The following is a 17,890-nucleotide window of genomic DNA, read 5'->3' as shown; positions in this document are numbered from 1 at the left end:
ATGCTGCTGACTGACTGTAGCCAGGCCAATGCACCACTCACAGACCCTAGTCCCTGCTGTTTCCTCTGCCTGGGAGCCCCAGCCCCACCCCTTCTCCGCCCCACAATTCCCAGTTGGCCTTTACTGCTCGCCCAGGGTCACCCCAGGACACCTCCCCTGCTCATCTCCAGGGCCCAGTAGGAGCCCATTTTCTGGGTATCCATGGCCCCCTGTGACCATTTATCATGACCACGGATCACCTGTGTGCTGGCCTGTCTCCCACGCTTGACTGGGAGTGCCTCGGGCGCCCGCGGGACTCTGGCAGCTCTGGGAGCTCTGGGCTTGGGTAGGTGCCAGCAGATGCTGAGTGTGTAACTGAGACTGTCTCCAAATACCTTCCTATGCTGAGTGTCCACACCCCGCCCACCTGTGTCTCCCTCTCACACCCACTCCACACTCTCCAGGTGGGCTCCCAGCTTCTGGCTTCCACCACAAAGGAGCCCCGGGCCCAGTCACTCTCTGTCTGTGGCCCCCGACCCCACCATCGTTTTGGCTAAAGAGGAGGGCGAGGCCAGGGCGACCTCGTTCTCTTTCTTCCCTGTGTCTGCCCATACCATCGGCCAGTGTCACACACGAGCTGGGACCACATGCTGTTCTGTTTGGAACGAGAAAGTGGCATTAACACAAACAGAGAATCGTTTTAGACCTGAAAACATGTAATTAAGCTCTCCCGTGAATGCCTGTTAACAAGGACGTGCTTTTGCATTTGAGAGAGGCGCGTGGGGGAGGGCGCTTGGCAACCACCGTGCACTTAGTCCCATTGTGATCCAGTTGGAGGGGTGAGCCCTGCCCAGTGCTGCCCTCTCCAGTCAGGCAGGGCCGGCGGCTTCCCAGGGAATGGGGTCAACAGGAAAAGAGGGGACCTGGGCAACCCTGAGGACAAAGAGGTCTAAAAGGATGAGTCAGAAGCAACTCCAACTGCCTACCTCCCAGCAAGGATGAGGCCTCTCTGGGCCTCACCAGGAGCAGGGCTGGGCTTTGGATCACTGGCAGGAACCGCCTGAGTGGGCTGTAAGTGGAAGCAGACGCTGCCAGTGTCAGCTGCACTCCAGCCTGGCCAGCCGCCTGGGCACTGGCCATACTGAACTGGCCATTCGCACGCAGCGGCAGGGAGCTGGGCTCTGAAGCCTGTGGGCCTCCATCTGAAGCCTTGTGATCTTGGGGGGTCACTCCGTGCCCCAGTCCTTCAAATGAAAAAAGCAGTCCCTCCCACCCAGGGCTGTTATGATGACTGCCTATGACGATGTTCCAAAGACAGCCAGGCTCCGAGGACCCCAGGATCCCAGGACCCCAGGTCTAAGCAAATGTTCCCTATTCACTATATTACTTGTCTCTTCTCCCAACCAAGTTCCTCCAGAGTTCCTCCAGAAGAAGGTGGGAGAAGCTCTGGCAATGTTTGCTGAGTGAATATATTTGCTGGCCCCGTCCCAGGCAGCGGGGCTGGTGTGGTGAGCAAACCACATGAGGTCTGTGTTTTCACGGAGCTTCAGGTCAATGACAGGGAGAGGAAGAACCCAAAGTCACACAGCGGCCAAGTGCCAGTGAAGGGGGATAATCACGCTCTAACCATGCAGAATAGCGGCTCCTGATCCGGAAGCCATCTCCAACTAGCAGGAGAAGCCAGGGTGAGAGCATGCTAGGCAGCGGGCAGCATGTGCAAAGGTCCTGTGGACAGAGACGAAAGCCCTAAGAGACTGGAGCACAGGGAGCCAAGAGGGCGGACAGGGGGACTCAGGGAACTGAGGGCTTGCTGACCACACTAGGTGTGGTGAGAGGCATCCCATATTTTAAACAAGGGGGATAATATGATTTGCTTTGCCTTTTAAAGAATCACTCTAGCTGTGGTATGGTGGACATTTGGCGGGGGGTGGATGTGGGAGGCCAACTGAAAAGCTATTACAGTAAGCTGTCCAGGGGAGAGCTGATGGTCACTTGGACTGAGGTGGCAGTGGAGATGAATGAACCGATGGCCTTGGGAGATACAAGTGGAGTGGCCCTGATCATGGATGGGATATGGAGGGTGAGGAAGAAGGAGGTGCAAGGATGTCTCTAGCATGTGCTGCTGGCCAGAGGCAGATCCTTCACTGAGGTGAACGGATGAACCCCAGCAATTTGGCCATGTCTGGGCCTCACAGTTAGCCATTGTATATCTTTCTACAACTCATAATTTTTGCGAATAAGGAAACTGAGGCTTGGTTCCAGTAGAAGGCTCCACCTGGGGAGCCTGGTTCTCTGGATCTGCTCACCCCCACCCCACCTGGCGCCCATCTGTGGCAAGAGGTAAACAGTCTAGCCCCTGAGGCACAGTCCTGGGCTTCTCAGGAGATGGGATGAGTAATTTTGATAATTGCATTTTTGAGTTAGCCCTAAAATATGGCCAAGATTGAAGAGGCAATTTGGCAAGGCCAGATCCCCCAGGCAGGTTTCTCGGCTTCCACAATGCCGAGAACTTATTAACAAGATCACTTTTCTCCCTTCCACCACCCATTTACAAGCAGTTCTCAGGGCTGCTGTGTTGAGGAATTCAATTCTGGGTCTCTGGACCCTGCTCTGGTCATCCAGAGACGTTTTGTTGGAAAGGGTAGAGTGAGAAAATGTTGATTTGTAACAGGGAAATGCTGCAGTTTTTCGAAGAGATGGCATTTAGGGGGAATACTGATAATCCAAGGGACATCAGGTTTTAACAGACTCAGGCTCAAATTCTGGCTACATCTGGTCTTCTCATTTGTAAAATGGGTGAGGTGGTGCAGATTACTGAAATGCACAGCGTGGCTACTGCCATCCAGGTGAGCGCCGGTCAGAGGGGCGAGGATTTTACTCTCCAGGACCCTGATAGGGAGGTGGGGAGGTGGGCCTTGGAAGTGAGATCAAAGCACCATTTCCAAGGTAGGGCAAGCAGGGGGCCCTGGGCCTGTCTCCCAATCCTTCTCTCACTATATATTTAGTCCCTGCAGCTGTTTCTCTCAGGTGCAGCTCCTCCAGCACACGTGGTGATTAATTTCACTGACAGGAAATTGACGCATTTTCTGATTACTGCTTCAAAGCCTCCTGAATTCAGCTGCTGGTAAAATTAACTCACCAGGGACAATGGAGCTTTTTCCAAGGTCCAAATTGTCTTATTTGCAGAGTTTGTTCTTGGCACTAATCCAGCCCAAACAAACCAGGCTGCTCCTCCACCTCCCAGAAGAGGGAGGGCCTTCACTAGCCCAAGGTTGAAAGTATTTTACCTGACTCTAAACTGGGGGATAAAAATGTACTTACTTTTAGATTATTGTGTTCCTGAAAAGCTGTGGGTGACCTGAAGCAAATGGCCAGCTGGACTCCTGGAGCCCCTCCTCTGCAGGTCCTGCTCCCACGTATGCCTGGCTTCACCAACCAGACAGGCCCGGGACGTACCAGAATCCAATGTGGATCTCTCCTCCAATCCCTCCACCTCAAGCCCTTGCCAATGACCAAGTTCAGCTCCCATGGGCTGTGCACTGACCATGTGCCAGGCAAGGTAGGACTCTTCCCCTGTGGGGACATCTGAGCCCAGGTCTGACTTCCAGGCCTTGCCTGAGCTGTATCTACTACACTGTACAACCTACTCGCCTCTTCCCCACTGCCCCCGCAACCACACATGCTTACATTTGTGCACATCTGCCTGGAGGTAAACGCCCTGATAGCAATAGCTTAAGCATACCCTTAGAACGACCCTGTATGGCACACGCATCTTAATGTTGTTCCAAGTTAGAGAATCGAGGAGCAGCCAACCTGGAGATTTGTTCCTTGTTTGCGAGGAATATCTGAGCCCCCCAGCCCATCTCATGGGACGCGGGCTGTACAGGGGACTGAGGCCCTGAGTTTTGGGTTAAAAGGTTCCCAGGCAGAGGTCCCTGGGGGAAGGTTAAGTGAAAAATCCTATATAAACTGCATGCTGTTTATAAGTGGTGGCGGTTTTCCTGCCCCACCTGGGGCTGTGGGTTGTGTTGTTCAGCCGCTGCCACTGAACCATCTGTTTCTGTATGAAAAGCAGTTCCCCTGTCCAGTCTGCCGCCTCTGGACTGTTCCCTGTATGAAAGCCTCTAATAAAGCCCACATCCCGTTTGTTGGCTCTGTGGGTCTCTTCTCAGGCCTCTTGAACCTGAGCCTTCCCTACTGAGGTTAATAGGGGTTTGGCACAACATAGCCACAGAACTTAAAACAGTACTTTAAACTTGCTTAAGACCAGCCACTGAGACACTGAAGAAGAGTCACCCATTTGTGGAAACGGTCTTGTGCAGCTGCTTCCAAAATTTGAGGCTCCCAACTCTGTAACAGTACTGGGCAAGAGTAACTCTCACTTACAGAAGCGCGAGCCTCGGGACTGGAACCAGGCCTCCGGCTGCACAGCGCCACGCCGACCCGGTGGCTCGGCCTACTCAGCTTCCATTTAGGAAGTCAACTGTTGCGACTGCTTGCAAAAGGCACTCCAGTGATATTATGGCTCAATCTGAGTTTTCACACACTGGTACGTATTCAACCAAGGTATATCTGTGCAAATATTTCTCAGAAGAGCACAGATGGCAGGAACCCAAGCAGAAAGGTCCTCACTACCCACCTGCCCCACCCCTCTCTTAATGGATGGGGAGACAGGCAAAGTGGCATAAGGCCACTCCCCGGACTCCCAGCCGAGGCTGCAGCACCCTGCGCTTCCAGTCAGTGCAATCCAGTCTCCTCCCCTCACCATCGTGTCTGGGGAGCTGGGTGCCAGGCCAGGTGCTGGCAATTCCGTGGTCAACACAAGCCTCTGCTCTCCAGGGACTCAGAGGATTCGCACAGTGGTGTGGGGGCTGCGGGAGCAGAGGTGGGGTATCTCACCTAGTATAGGGTCAGGAGAGGCTTCCCCAAGGGCAGAAAAAATACTTCTGAAGGACCATTCAAAGGTAACTAGAAAAAGAAAGGGTGAGAGGAGCATGTCCGAGAGGGCGCAGCCTGGGTTAGGCTGGGGAGAACACTGTTCGGTTTGCCCGGAACACAGAGTGGAGTGGGAGGAGGCGAGATGGGCAAGGAGCCAGAGGTGCCAGCAAGGCTTGTAAACCTTGTTAGGGGCTCGGGCTTGGATCAGAGGGTAGTGGGAAGCCGCTAAAGTGTTTTGGCTGGGGGCATCTTGGTCAGAGGCAGCGATGTGGATGGCTGATGACACACCCCTGTCATCACGGGGACAATGCAAATGCCACATCCCAGCTCTGGGCCTCACTTTGCTCTTTGCTAAATCGGGAATGGCACCACTGCAAGGGCTGCTGTCCAGCAGACTGTGAGATGCTGAGCACACACCAGTGCCCACAGCCATGCTGCACGGAGGTGCTCTTCTCTGGACACCTGAGCGAGCTCAGCAGTGAGCCACGCGACTCGTGGAATCCTGGCCTGTCCCACTTGGGATTTTGGGACCTGGGCTTTGAGGCTCCATACAAAACAACAGAATCGTCAAGGTGAAATGAAATGAATCATTTAATGAGAATCTTCAAACTGCGGCACTGGCTGAGTACTAAGCAAATCCAGGGGAAGACGTGAAGCCCACCAAGGCGCACAGCCTCAGTTCCGGTGCCTGCCCCAGATCTGAAATGCGACATCCAAGAGCTCGAGGCCTTTTTACCACCCGTTTGTGGAGCACCCACACCTTTCTGACAACAACTCTCAAGCCAACTTTCAGAGAGAAAACATGAAGGGAAAAAAAAAGATTTCCTTTGGCCAGACAGCTCTTTCTTCCTCAATAAATAGGAACCACACTTGAAACAAAGAGACAGCGTGAGCTCAGTGGGGAAGCACAAGCTTTATTGGCTGCAAGTTCTTCTCAGGAGCCTGGTCTGCTGGGACTGCATGTTCCTGGATGGGCTCCCCCGGGCCTAAGCTAGGAAAAGGAAGAAAAAAAAGGAGAATTTTAAGTCCAGTGGAGGTTTCTGAAGTAAGACCCCTGACAGAGGTAAACGCAAGACTGTTATTCTCAAAGTGCTTTCAAAGACATAGTTTAGTCAGTAAATATTTACCGAATAAAATGACGATGAGATCATACTGCATTCATTCAAGAAATATTCATCAAATGCCTACTATGTGCCAAGCATTGTTTGCTGAATTTCTTACTGGTAAAAATAGCATACAAACTTAAAACTTAGAACCCCCACTGACGACAGGGCATGATAAAACACAACTTTTCATGCACTGCTGGCAGAAACACACAACTCTCTGAGGAGGACATGTCCCCTGGTTCCCCCTGCACCTTCATTTTTCAAGAGGTCCTTTCTGGCCCTGCACCCCTCCCAACCTTCCACTGGCCTACAGTGAAGACTCAAAGGGCATACCTCCAGGTTTCCTCTGGCCTTCCGAAGGATTTTGTGGGTTACGACCACTGAGGAGAGAGCAAAGAATGCAATGATTAGGGGCATAGATGTCCAGGAGAGCCGTGTGAAAGCCAAGTGCAGGGAGGATAAGCCCCACCCCAAAGGGCTCAGACACGTGGACAACATGAGGTCTGAAGCATCCAGACCAGAGGGAGGTACCAAGGGCCCACCTGACCCATCACACACCCCAGAGCCAAATAATGCATCAACAACACCTCTTTGAGGCCCCGCTGAGCCACCACCTGACAGCGATGCAGAGACTAGAGCACGCTATGCCGGTTCACAGAAGACACCACAGCTCTGCACGGTCACCCGGCTGTCCAGGTATCCCTCAGGCTCACCTCTGTGGGCGGGCCAGGGAGGGCAATGGCGCTGGGAGGGTAGAGGCCTGGGCCTGCCCAGCACTCTTGAGTTTCCTAGGCCCTGTGGGAAGCAGCTGTGGGAAGGGACTGTGCCCTGATCAGGCAGACCCACATAGGAGGGTCTAAGTTCTACAAATCCAGGTTTTTACCCAGCAGCTCTTACAGCCAGCTCCAAATGGCCTGGAAGAAAATGCCGCGGGCATGCTGCTTCTCCTCTGCCTGCCCTTCAGCTGGTGGAATAGCCCAGCCTGGTTCCCCAGGCAAGTCACATTCTGCCTGGACAGGAGTTGGTTGGGTGGGATGGTTTCAGAGGTCCCTGCCGACGCTGACACCCGGAGCACCGTACTAGACAGATGCCCTGTGTATCCAAATTCCCAGGAGGGGCGGGCGAGCCCTGGCTTTCAGGTGCAACTGGAAAGGTGGCTCTTCCTTCAGACTTTTTCTTGTCCAACACAAACTCCAGCAGTGGCAAGAATGCCCCTCTTGATCAGAGTTGAGCCTGACAGGGAATCTGTTCTGAACAGGGCTTGGTGAGGGTAAGGAGATCAGCTTACTCCCCATGCTGGAAACACCAAAGGCTTCTGGAGCCGCACCTTTAGCCAACAGTGCCAGAGGCTGTAACAGACTCAACGCCCAGCACACACAGCCCGGCTCCCCAGTGGCTTCTTCAGAATAGGTGTTGTGTGGTGGCCTTGAGAAAATATCGATTTCTTACCACATGAAAATTTCCATCTGGAGGTAATGGAGTTTATTTGCAATCTGTGACACTGGGGACGGGACAGACGGTGTGGACTTTGTTTTTAGCCAAGCAAAACGACTTTCAGAGGTGGCCACTGCCCCTCTACTCCCAACCTGACCTCCTGCTGCAGGGCGAAGTTCTTGACATGGGGCGCTGGATATGTTTGGGGGGTCAGTCCTAAATCCTCCGACACTGTGTGCAAATGAGGGCATGTATCTGGATGTCTGCATTTTTCCACAGAGAGACCACAGCTTTCTCCAGATTCACCAAGGGGCCTGAGACCCAGAAAAGATGAAGTATCACAGCTGTGGAGGTTAAAGATGAGTGTGAAAGAGCACTCCATGTCCCTAGAGAACAAAGCTCCTGGCAGAAGAACTAAGGATCACCTGGCTCAAGCTTTGAGGGGACCCCTGCACCTCAACAGCACTGCCGCATTCCAAAGCACAGAAATCCCCGCTGCAAGGAGAAGACCGAGGAACACAGCGACAAAGGACTCGTCCCAAATCTAGACTGGCCCCAGCACAGAGATGGGACTCACACGAGGGTCTACCCAACTCAGTCCACGGTTCTTCCCACCTCAACAGAGTGCTGGGAAGACCTGAGCTGAACAGTGTTGACCTGGTGACAGGTGGTTCCAACTGTGGCCTCACTGAATACTCCCCCACCCTATGGGGCAGAACTACTGTCCTCACTTTGCAAATGAGGACCTGAGGCTTGGAACTGAGGCACCTGGTTCCAGGTCACATGGCCAGTGAGAGGCCCCAGGGCATCAGGACTCTTAGGGTCCCACTGGGATGCCCTTTCCTTACTTTCCCCTGTAGACTCTGAGAAGGTATGGTGTCAGTTTGACCAGGTAGCAGTCAGCCCTGGCATTTGCCCTTCCCCATCACCATGAGGGGATGGAGGAAGAGGAGGTGCTATGCCAACTTTCACCTAGTCCCCTTCACAGAGCAGGTCTGTGAAGTCCGCGGGGCTTGGAGAATTTCCCAGGACTTGGCTCCTTGGGATGAGCTGCAGAGCCTGGCACAGGAGGAGCTGCAGGCCCGGGCCAGCCACCAGCTATGCTGCCTGGGGCAAGCCCGTCACCCTGCTCTGGCGGAGCCTGCTCTGTGCCAGGCCTAGGAGATATGGAGACGGGCAACACCAGCTCAGGAGGGGAAGTGCTACGAGACATTTGCGGCTCTTCTTACTATGAATGATTTGCCACCTCCATGCATAGGAATTGGTCTGGCCTAATGGAAAGAAAGAGGAGGGACTGGCTGAGCATCTCCTCTGCCCCTGAGACTGTGCTAAGTACAATACAGTTTAGGTAGCGTTATCATCCTTATTTTACAGATGAGAAAACTGGGGTGCTTTTTATAAAGTTGCTATTGAACCCGGCCCCACTAGTTAGTCTGAGTCCTTTGGAATTCATGTCTCCAGTTAGAGATGAGGAATCTAAAGCTTAGGGTTTTAGTCTAATGCAGGTCACATAAGAGAGTGGAGATCTGAACTGTGCTCAATCAATAATTCCATGATCTCTGACCTAGGACACAGGGGACCTGGGTTCTAGTTCTGTCCTTTTGACCGACCACAGCACACAACCCATCCAAACCTACTTCTGCAATTTCCTCACCTGCCAATAGGGTTAGCTACCTGCCCTGTGGCTGTTCAGGGTCACAGGCTGCTGAGGAGGAGAGAGGCCAGTGCAGAGTTCTGCCTTTTCCTAGACCTGTGCAGAGCATCGCTTCCCCCCGCCCGCTGCTCCAAGAGTCTAACCCAAATATTCCACAGATGCCTTAACATGACCACAGCTGCCCCTGTCTCTCTCCAGGTTCCCCTCTGTGCTCGTTTTCTCTACGAGTGACACAAAACCCTCAACCAGAACCCCACAGACATCCACCACTCTGCCAGGCTGACCTCCTTACAATCTTTCAAAACCATCCCCTCTCCCACGGTCTGGACCCACTGCCCACCTGGGGGTCTGTTGCAGCCACCAAAGAGGTCTTCCCGGCCTCCTGGCCCCTCCAAGCTCAGCCATGGGATCTTGTAACACACACATGGACCCCGCCGGTCCCTGCTGCTCGTCCTGGAGTCCTGTCCACAAGGCTCCTTGCCAACATGTTTCCTGCTTCTCCCTCTCACTCATCTCTCACAGGAAAATCCTTTGCACGTCCTAAGCATGTCCCTGAGTGCTCAGTTCTCTCTCACCCCTGGGAGCACAGCAGCAAGGCCACAGGGCCATCTGCCAGAATCCTATTCCTGCCCCTTCACTGTCTGACGAACTCCTAGTCATTCCTGAAGACCCAGTCAGTCTTGAACCACCTCTCAGGCCTCCCAGGATGCACTCAGTACATTGTCCTGCAGCTAAGCTGTGTGTCTCCCTCATTAAGCCTGGAACCCTCACTGGCAAAGACTGTCTCATTCATCTCTGTCCCCAGGGCCTGGCGTAAGGGGCAAAGAACAGGAACTCAGTGCCTGCTCAGTGGCTGAGCCCCTCTCTTTTGCAGTTCAAATGCTGCCAGTCTCACAGAGTCTATTTTCAGAAGGTTCCCAGGGGTGGCTAAGGAGAACTCCTACTTGGCAATAATCTCTGTGCTGTGCTTCTCAGAAATGCCCCAGAAACGCTGGACTTTGATAGAAGAGCCGCACAAGGCAGGCTGGCACATCCAGAGAGAAAGTGCTGCAGTCAGCAGTTCTCCTAAGACAGGGAAATTGACACACAGACAGCACAGGCTGGGCCAGGGCCATGTTGCCAACAGGCACTAATGAAAACTCAGCTACCGCCTGCTCCTCTAAATGCAGCAGGAGGGAGTGCTGAGGGTTTAAACCGGGAAACAGAGCTGCTCCCACACAATCTCCAAAGTGGCTAGATCAGAACTGGGACTGACCTTAAAAAAGTTACTTCACCTCGCCAACCCTGAGTCTTGGCATCTGCCTTGAGAAGAATTTCTCAAATCCATGCCCTCCTCTGGATCCCCAGCATCGTAGCCACCTTTCCTGTCTGACTAGTGAGTCGGCCTCTGCCTCACTGGTGGAGCAGCCACCAGTGAGCCATTCTTGCACACAGATTTGACAGGCCAATCCTCTGCCCTGAGCCTGCCACCTTCAGTCTTTCATGAAGTACTCCCTGACTCCCAATCCCTCCTGCCTCAATTCACTGTTTGCAGCCTTTACCCCACAGGGACTGGTTTTGGTTTCTCACATACGAAACCTTACTTCCTGCCTTTGTGCCTCTGTCCATGCTCTTCCCTGTGGGACTGCCACCCCCGCTCCATGTGACAACACCTACTCTCATTTCACACTCAGCGCAGGGGTTCCTTTGTCTAAGACGCCCACCTCCCCAGGACGGAGTGACGCCCACCCAACTCCCACCCCAGTGCTCTGCATGTTCCCATCACTGACATGCCACACGACTGTCTCCCAGTGAGATGACAGTCCCTGACACCAAGGGGCTGCTCTACAAAGGTGTGTTAAGTGAATACATTTGTCTGTGTGAGTCAGAAAGGATGGAGGATGAAAAGAAGCCCACAGATGGGAGGCATGATTACAATCTGGGCTCCAAAGTGGGTAATCCAGCGCAGCACTGGGAGCCCTTGGAGGCAGGAAGTGGTCAGGCACAGCGGCCAGCCGCACACTCACTCACACTGATCAAAGATGACTTTTTCCTGGCGCTTGCTCAGCTGCAAAAGCTTCATGGTGTTTTGCAACTTCTTTTCTTGTTCAAACAATTTTTTATGTAGTTTGGTGACCTCTGCCTTCATTTCTCCAATCTAAAGAGAAGAGAAATTAGAAAAATGAACAAAGAACATAAAACGTCATGTTACATAGGAAAAATTACAAAGCCATATAAAAGGATGCTCAACCTCACTAGCAAAAATATTTGAATGGAAACTAGAAGCCTTTTCCTGACAACCGGGAAAAGGCAAAATCGGACAAAACCCACTGAGGGTAAAGGGAAAGCACCTCGTGGCCTCTGGTGGAAGTGCGGGATGGCATGGCCCAGCGAGAACGCCCTGGCAAGATCTGCCAAACTGAGATGCACTTAACTGTTTGCCCCAGCAATTCTACACATTGGCATTTCCCCCAAGGAATAACATAAGCACAAGAAGATGCCTATGTACAAGGATGTTCGTCTCAGCATTGTTCATGGTAGGAAAAAATAACTTCATTTTAGTACAGATCTGGATAAATTATGGTACTTACATATAATACAATAGTTTTACAACTATTAAAAACAATGTTGTAGAGCTCCATATATTGATATCAAAAAATGATCACAGTTAGTGACAAAAGAGCCCAGAACAAAACGCCCTGTATACAAGGCATTCCTGTTCCACAAAACTGAACGTAAACGCCCACATTCATAGATGTGTATATTGAGATGTCATCAAAATGTTAACAGCAATTCTCTCCATGAGATATGATTTCAAATTGAGTGTTTTTTTTTTTCAAAAGCTATATATAATGCTGATTTAAAAATTTTTTTAATGTTTAAATCTTCAAAATATCATATAAAAGTATTATGAGGAAAGTATGCTCCATTAGAAGAAACTCTTCTGGTTTTTCAGAGTAAACTCTGGATGGGTGGCAAAACCAGTCCCCAGTGCTCCGAGGTGAAATATACGCATGGTGGAGCCCTCTCAGCCGGTCTCCACCAAACCAGCTCACAGGAGGAAGGACACTCCCTTTCTGTCAGGAAAGCACCCTGGCACAGGCCGCTCTCTGCTACGTCGAAACACTTCTGCTTCCAACAGGAGAGATGGTGAGTTGTCAGCTCATGAAGAGTCACTTTAGTTTGTTCCCAAACTTGTTTATGGTAGCTGTACTTGTAATCAAATTGCATAATTTAATTAAATATTAAGTAAGCCCATGAAATGTGTGTATTAAAAGAGCGAACTGGTTGTATGAAAACTAACATATGCTTCAGGAAAGACTTGATAAAAGCAAGTCACTAAAAAACACATTTCTGGCAAATTAGGTGTGGGTGAGACAACTATAAAAGATGTGGGAGGAACACAGTCTAGAAGAATTCTATATTCAAATTGCTTTGCAAGTGTCTAAGTTTTCTCTTCATCTTAAAGAAACAGAAATTGGAAGTGACAGACATACATTATGGATGCAGTTTATGAAAGAAAGAAGATGTGAAACTCCAATCAGCAGACCCATATTCAAAAGAAAAGGCCCTGGCCCTACATCAAAAGAATGGCAAATGAATGTACATTTATCTGTTTTAAGTTAAACTAAAATGTTTAAGGTACGTATCATTTTTTGATTCCCTGACTTAACCTACTTTTAAGATTAACCAGTCATGTCAGGTACAAGGACTTCGACAGTTCTTCCCAAACGGATCCTAATTTTAAACATTAGGTTTGCTTTGATTCTTTTCCTTGGGGCTAAGAGCCCACAAAGACTTTCTGGTTATGGCTCCAGAGGCCACACATTCCAGGACAAAGTCTCTCTACAGTCAACGCCTTAGTCCCACATCTGTAAAACTGGAATAATCATCCCTGATCCAGCTATCACATTGCAGTAGAGTGACACTCAAATGAGATAATGGAAGACAGCGGGAATGATCATTTCAAATTCGGCCTGGTTGACCCATTCCTCGTTCTAAAGTCAGCTCAGGTTTCGCCTCTTCCAGGAGGTTGGCCTGGTACTTCTTTTAGGCTGGCTACTGCTCCTCTGGGTGCGCCGGGGCTCAGTGTCTCCCCATCACCACCCAAGGCACACTGGAGTGACTGGTCCTTTACTTGTTTGCTTCCTGTACTGACTACATGCTCATTTCCTCCCTCTAACCACCAGTGTCTGGTGCAGAGTAGGTGCTGTGACACCATTTACCCACTCATGGTGGGTTAATTTTCACTGGTGCTCTCCTAATACCCTGTATATATTCTGTCCAGTACTTAAAACAGGGAATTTTAATTGTTTACATGTCTGTTGTTCCCCTGGATTCAAATATTCATTTTTATAGGATGAATATTCCATGGTAGCAACAGCAGGGGCTCAAAGTACAACTCCACCACTCCCAACTATAAGATGCTGAAGCAAGTCACTTAACCTCTTGGGAGTTTCCATTCCTACCTCTGGAAAAGGGGAAGAATCACAGCTAACTCCCTCAAGCTTTCTGCAAGGAATCAGATGAGACGCTGGGTGTGAGCAGCATGCCCGGTGCTGCGGGAGGTCACCAGAGCACCCTTCCCGAGGGCCACACAGCTGCAGCGCTGAAGCCACTCCCTCCCCAGAGGCCTCAGGCTTCCTCGTCAGTGTTCCGCCGGACTTCGGGGACAGAAATTTTTGCTTGTGTTCTTTTTATGGTGAAAAATTCTCAAACATTTACAAAAGCAGAAAGAAGTGAATAATGAATGCCCAAGTGCCCATCCAGCTTCAGCAATGATCAATTCATGGCCATACTTATCTCTACTACATTCCTGCCCATCCTCTCCCCAAGATGATTCTGGAACCAACCCTAGAAGCCAATCGTATCATCTATAAAGTATTTTACTATATCTCTCTAGAAGATTTGTTTTTTGTTTGTTTGTTTGTTTTAAACAGAGAGCATCTTACTATGTTGCTCAGGCTGCTCTAGAACTTCTGGCCTCAGGTGATCCTCCCACCTTGGCCTCTGAAAGTGCTGGGATTACAGGCATGAGCCACCACCCCGGCCACAAAAAGATTGTTTAAAAAAAAAAAAAAAACCAACACGGTATCATTATGACACCTTTAAAAAAAGGCAGTAATTCCTTAGTATCACCACATCCAGTCAGTGAACACATTTCCCTGATTGCTTCATAATTTTCTTTTTCTAAACAATTGGTTCAATTCAGGATGCAAACAAGATCCATGTTTTGCATTTGATTATCTCTTGAGTTTCTTTAAATCCAGTGGTTCTCAAACCTATCTAGAGGGCTATAAAATCAGACTGCTGGGGTGCACTCTCAGAGTTACTGATTCAGTAGGTTTGGTGTGAGGCCTGAGAAGGTGAATTTTTGACAAGTTTCCAGGTGATGCAGATGCTACAGGTCCAGGGCCCACACTTATGGGAACCACTGTGAATCCATGGGGTTCTCTCCCTCTTTCCCCATGCTGGATCCTTTCTTACTAGGATGAAATATGTTCTAGGCTCATACTATATATCTCCTGCCCCAGACCTAGCAGCAAGCCATTTCTCCAAGGAACCCTAGTTCCCTTTAGTGGGCAAAGGTATCTAGAAACCATAATTTGGGCATCAAGGGCGCTCACTGGTGGTAGAACAGACATTGTTTCTGGAGCCTTGTATGCTGAGAAAGTTCATAAAATTCTTTTAATGGATGATAATACATCACAAGTTCATAATGATATGTGCTATTCAAATTTAGGATTACAGGGTTATTTCTTTGATTTCATATCTCTTTTTCCTTACAGTAAAAAATCAGTTCCCAATAAAATTAACAGTTATTTGTTTTATCTTATAATAGAAATATAATAATTCAGAATATCAATATCAATATTATTAATAACAATATAACCATTAACAAGAGTTTAAATTTTCTTCTTGCCCTTAGAATATTTCTACTAGAAATCTGTGGTCAAAGTACTATGCGTTAGTCATTGAAATGCTTCCTTTTTGTGTTGTTATGCCTACGTTGCCATGTACAGTAAGGTTTGTTTCATCTTGCCAAGAATTTTTAGAAATTGTTTTCTCATTTTGACTTTTTTATAATTATGTAATGCATTTATATAGTTGCAAAGTCAAATCTACAAAACGGTCTATTCAGAGAAATCTACCTTCTATCTGTTACTCTAATCTCTCCCCTCCCACTACTATATGTAGCCTGGTTTGTTACTGTTTATCCTCCATTTAAAAAAATTATTATAAACAAGTATGTGTGTACATTTGTATCCCTCCACACAACTGATGCACATGATACACACTTTCCAGAGCAGTCCAGACTGCAGGGGATGGTATACTAAATGTAAAAGGCAATTAATAACACTCAAGAGAAAACCAGGTAGTTCAAAAGCCCCCGGGTTGCTGGTGAAAACTTGGAAATGGAAATCAGCATTACACACATTTCACACCAAGCAAAGGCATGGTATGAAACACAGCAGTGACAGAAAAGTGGCTAGAGGCAATTTAACACCACATAGGGGGTCTGTACCCCAGCAACCACACTGGAGCATCTCAAAGGTCCTTTTTCTGGCACCACAATTCCATAACATCAAAGTGAGCATAATCAATTACTCGAGAAACCTTTGGAAGGAAAGAGGTACTCAGGAGCACCAACCCCTCTTGGAACGATTTGCAAGTAGGGAAGAATCAATGTGGCTATAATTTGTGTATGTGTGTGTGTATATATAATATATTTTTTATATATGTGTATGAGCTGTATTCTGTCTAACTGTTACTACAATGTGCTAAGGACAAAAACATTGCATTAAGTGTCAACTGTTTAGTTCAGACATGTTTATGTTAAAATCATGAGGCAGGTACTACTTTGGGTGTATAGAAAAAAATCACTGGTTCATTCAAAAACTATAAATAAAATAGACACTGTCCTCTGAAGGAAAATAGAGGAAGACAGACATTAAACAAATATACAATTACAACTGGTTGAAAGGCTACGATGAAACAGAAGAGGACTCTATGTTGAAGGACTCAGGGAGCCCTCTCTGACTCTGAGGTAATATTTAAGCTAAGATTTGAAAGGTGAGAAGGAGCCAGCCAGAAGCAGGACATGGGACACTCCAGGCAGTCAGGCCATCTGTGTCACCTAAGCCTAAGACGGAACAGGACTTGGTGGATTAGAAGAAGGGAAAGACCAATGTGGGACTGGACCCCAGTGAGTCTCAGCCTTCCTCCCTCATACTCTGTCTCCCACCTGATACTGCCACCAGCTAAACATGGGCGAAAAAAAAGATTTTTCTGTGGAATGAACAGTTATTAACTTTCCTGAGCTTAGTGTATCCAAACTTTGTCCCCAGGATCCCAAGAGGAAAATCTTAGGACGGGCTCATTAGAACCTTCAGAGCAGAGAGAGCTGCCCCCCAGCTACTTCCTGGTCATGTTTGAGAGACCTGAGAGCTGTCAAAAGGGGTTTAACTAAATGAGATAACGACAAAAAAATGTAAATTTCCCTTTTGCCTTCCTGCTAGCCTTTGGCAAGAACGGACAGGTCAGATAAACAAAGGGGGGAAATATCTATCACGCTACCAAGCAGAGAGTTCTAACTCTTCCTTAACCTGCATGTCCCTTCTTCCAGGGAGGTTTCTCTGAGTAGCCAGAGTGGGCATTCACCTGTCATGACACCACATGTATCCCACACACAGAAATCAGAGGACAGCTGCTACTCTGCCTGACTCCTGGTTTGGAGCCTGTCATTCCTAAGTAGTTAAAACAGATTTTGAACAAGGTCCACTCAAATATGATGATGAAAGCTGTCGATAGGAATCAGAAGAGCCAGAGAAAGGTACCTAAACCAAAAGGGATGATGAATAGAAAAGAATGGGCTAGTCTATGAGGACAAACTGGGACTTAAAGCCTATAAAATAAAAGAATAAACACTGGGTTCCAATATTTATGCTTTCAAACAAGCTCTAACCTTGACTAAGTGCTTCAGCTCCCTGAGTCCTGGTTTCCTCATGTGTAGAATGCAGACAGGATTCTACTCAACAAAGATATGCTCAGACGGGTCAGGGCTACAGGAGTGTGGGATGGATCAAGTAAGAACACGGTGAAGCCATAGCAAACAGGGCCATCTCCTCCCTGATACATACCAAAAATGGTGGTCACATCTGCTGTGGGCCCCTGCTTGGCATGGAGGAAACTGAGACACAGGCCCCAGTGGCATCACTGAGCCTCTGAATCATGTGTCACCACCTACCTGCTCACAGTGAAGGGGGCACTGGCCATCTTCGGGGACTGAGACTCTCCAGAGAAGTTTCAGCCGCCTGGAGGCCTCTTCCAGGGTCAGCTTGGCTGTGCTCACACTGCTCACAAACTTGCTCAGTGGTGCTGGGTGTGGACCCTACACGGGGGGGATATGAAGGCTGTTATGTGCAGTCTTGAAAAAGATTTTGGACAAGCAAGCCTTAACGTGCAGCATAAATCTCCAGACTGTAGGGCTTCTGTTTCACATGCTGAGCGAAAGCCTGGTACCACATAGCACCAATTTATTGTTCTTAAAGACTGGTGAATTGTAGATTATGAGAGAATTTCAGGGGTGATTTTAGCCCAATCAATAACCATGATTAATAACCACCATGGTTAATAACCACCAGCATTAACTACAGTTACTACTCCAAGTACAGGGTCTGTGGGAGGGCCATTCTCACGGTTTGGCGGCCCACAGAGACCCGCCCAGAGAAAATGACACCAACAGCAAACAATACATGGTTTTGTCTTTACTGGTCCCTGTTAAATGGCCCTGCTGTAG

The 17,890-nt window shown here is 49.0% G+C and overlaps 1 protein-coding gene across 7 annotated transcripts in view; it reads right to left on the bottom strand.

Moving 5' to 3' along the window:
- Window positions 1–5,490: 5,490 nt before the first annotated feature.
- CDK5RAP2 (CDK5 regulatory subunit associated protein 2) overlaps window positions 5,491–17,890 on the bottom strand; it is a 191,486-nt gene continuing 179,086 nt past the window's right edge. For all 7 annotated transcript variants that reach the window (XM_050761203.1, XM_050761208.1, XM_050761205.1 and 4 more), the window contains 4 exons: window positions 17,339–17,482; window positions 11,122–11,248; window positions 6,357–6,403; window positions 5,491–5,908 (listed from right to left, as the gene is read on the bottom strand). In XM_050761203.1, coding sequence (XP_050617160.1) covers window positions 5,852–5,908; window positions 6,357–6,403; window positions 11,122–11,248; window positions 17,339–17,482 — 375 coding nt within the window. In that variant the 3' untranslated portion in view covers window positions 5,491–5,851. The remainder of the gene's footprint in view (window positions 5,909–6,356; window positions 6,404–11,121; window positions 11,249–17,338; window positions 17,483–17,890) is intronic.

This window comes from Macaca thibetana, chromosome 15, assembly GCF_024542745.1.
Source record: "Macaca thibetana thibetana isolate TM-01 chromosome 15, ASM2454274v1, whole genome shotgun sequence".
In the NCBI taxonomy this organism is placed as follows: Eukaryota; Metazoa; Chordata; class Mammalia; order Primates; family Cercopithecidae; genus Macaca; species Macaca thibetana.
This window is presented reverse-complemented; position numbering and strand designations above follow the sequence as displayed.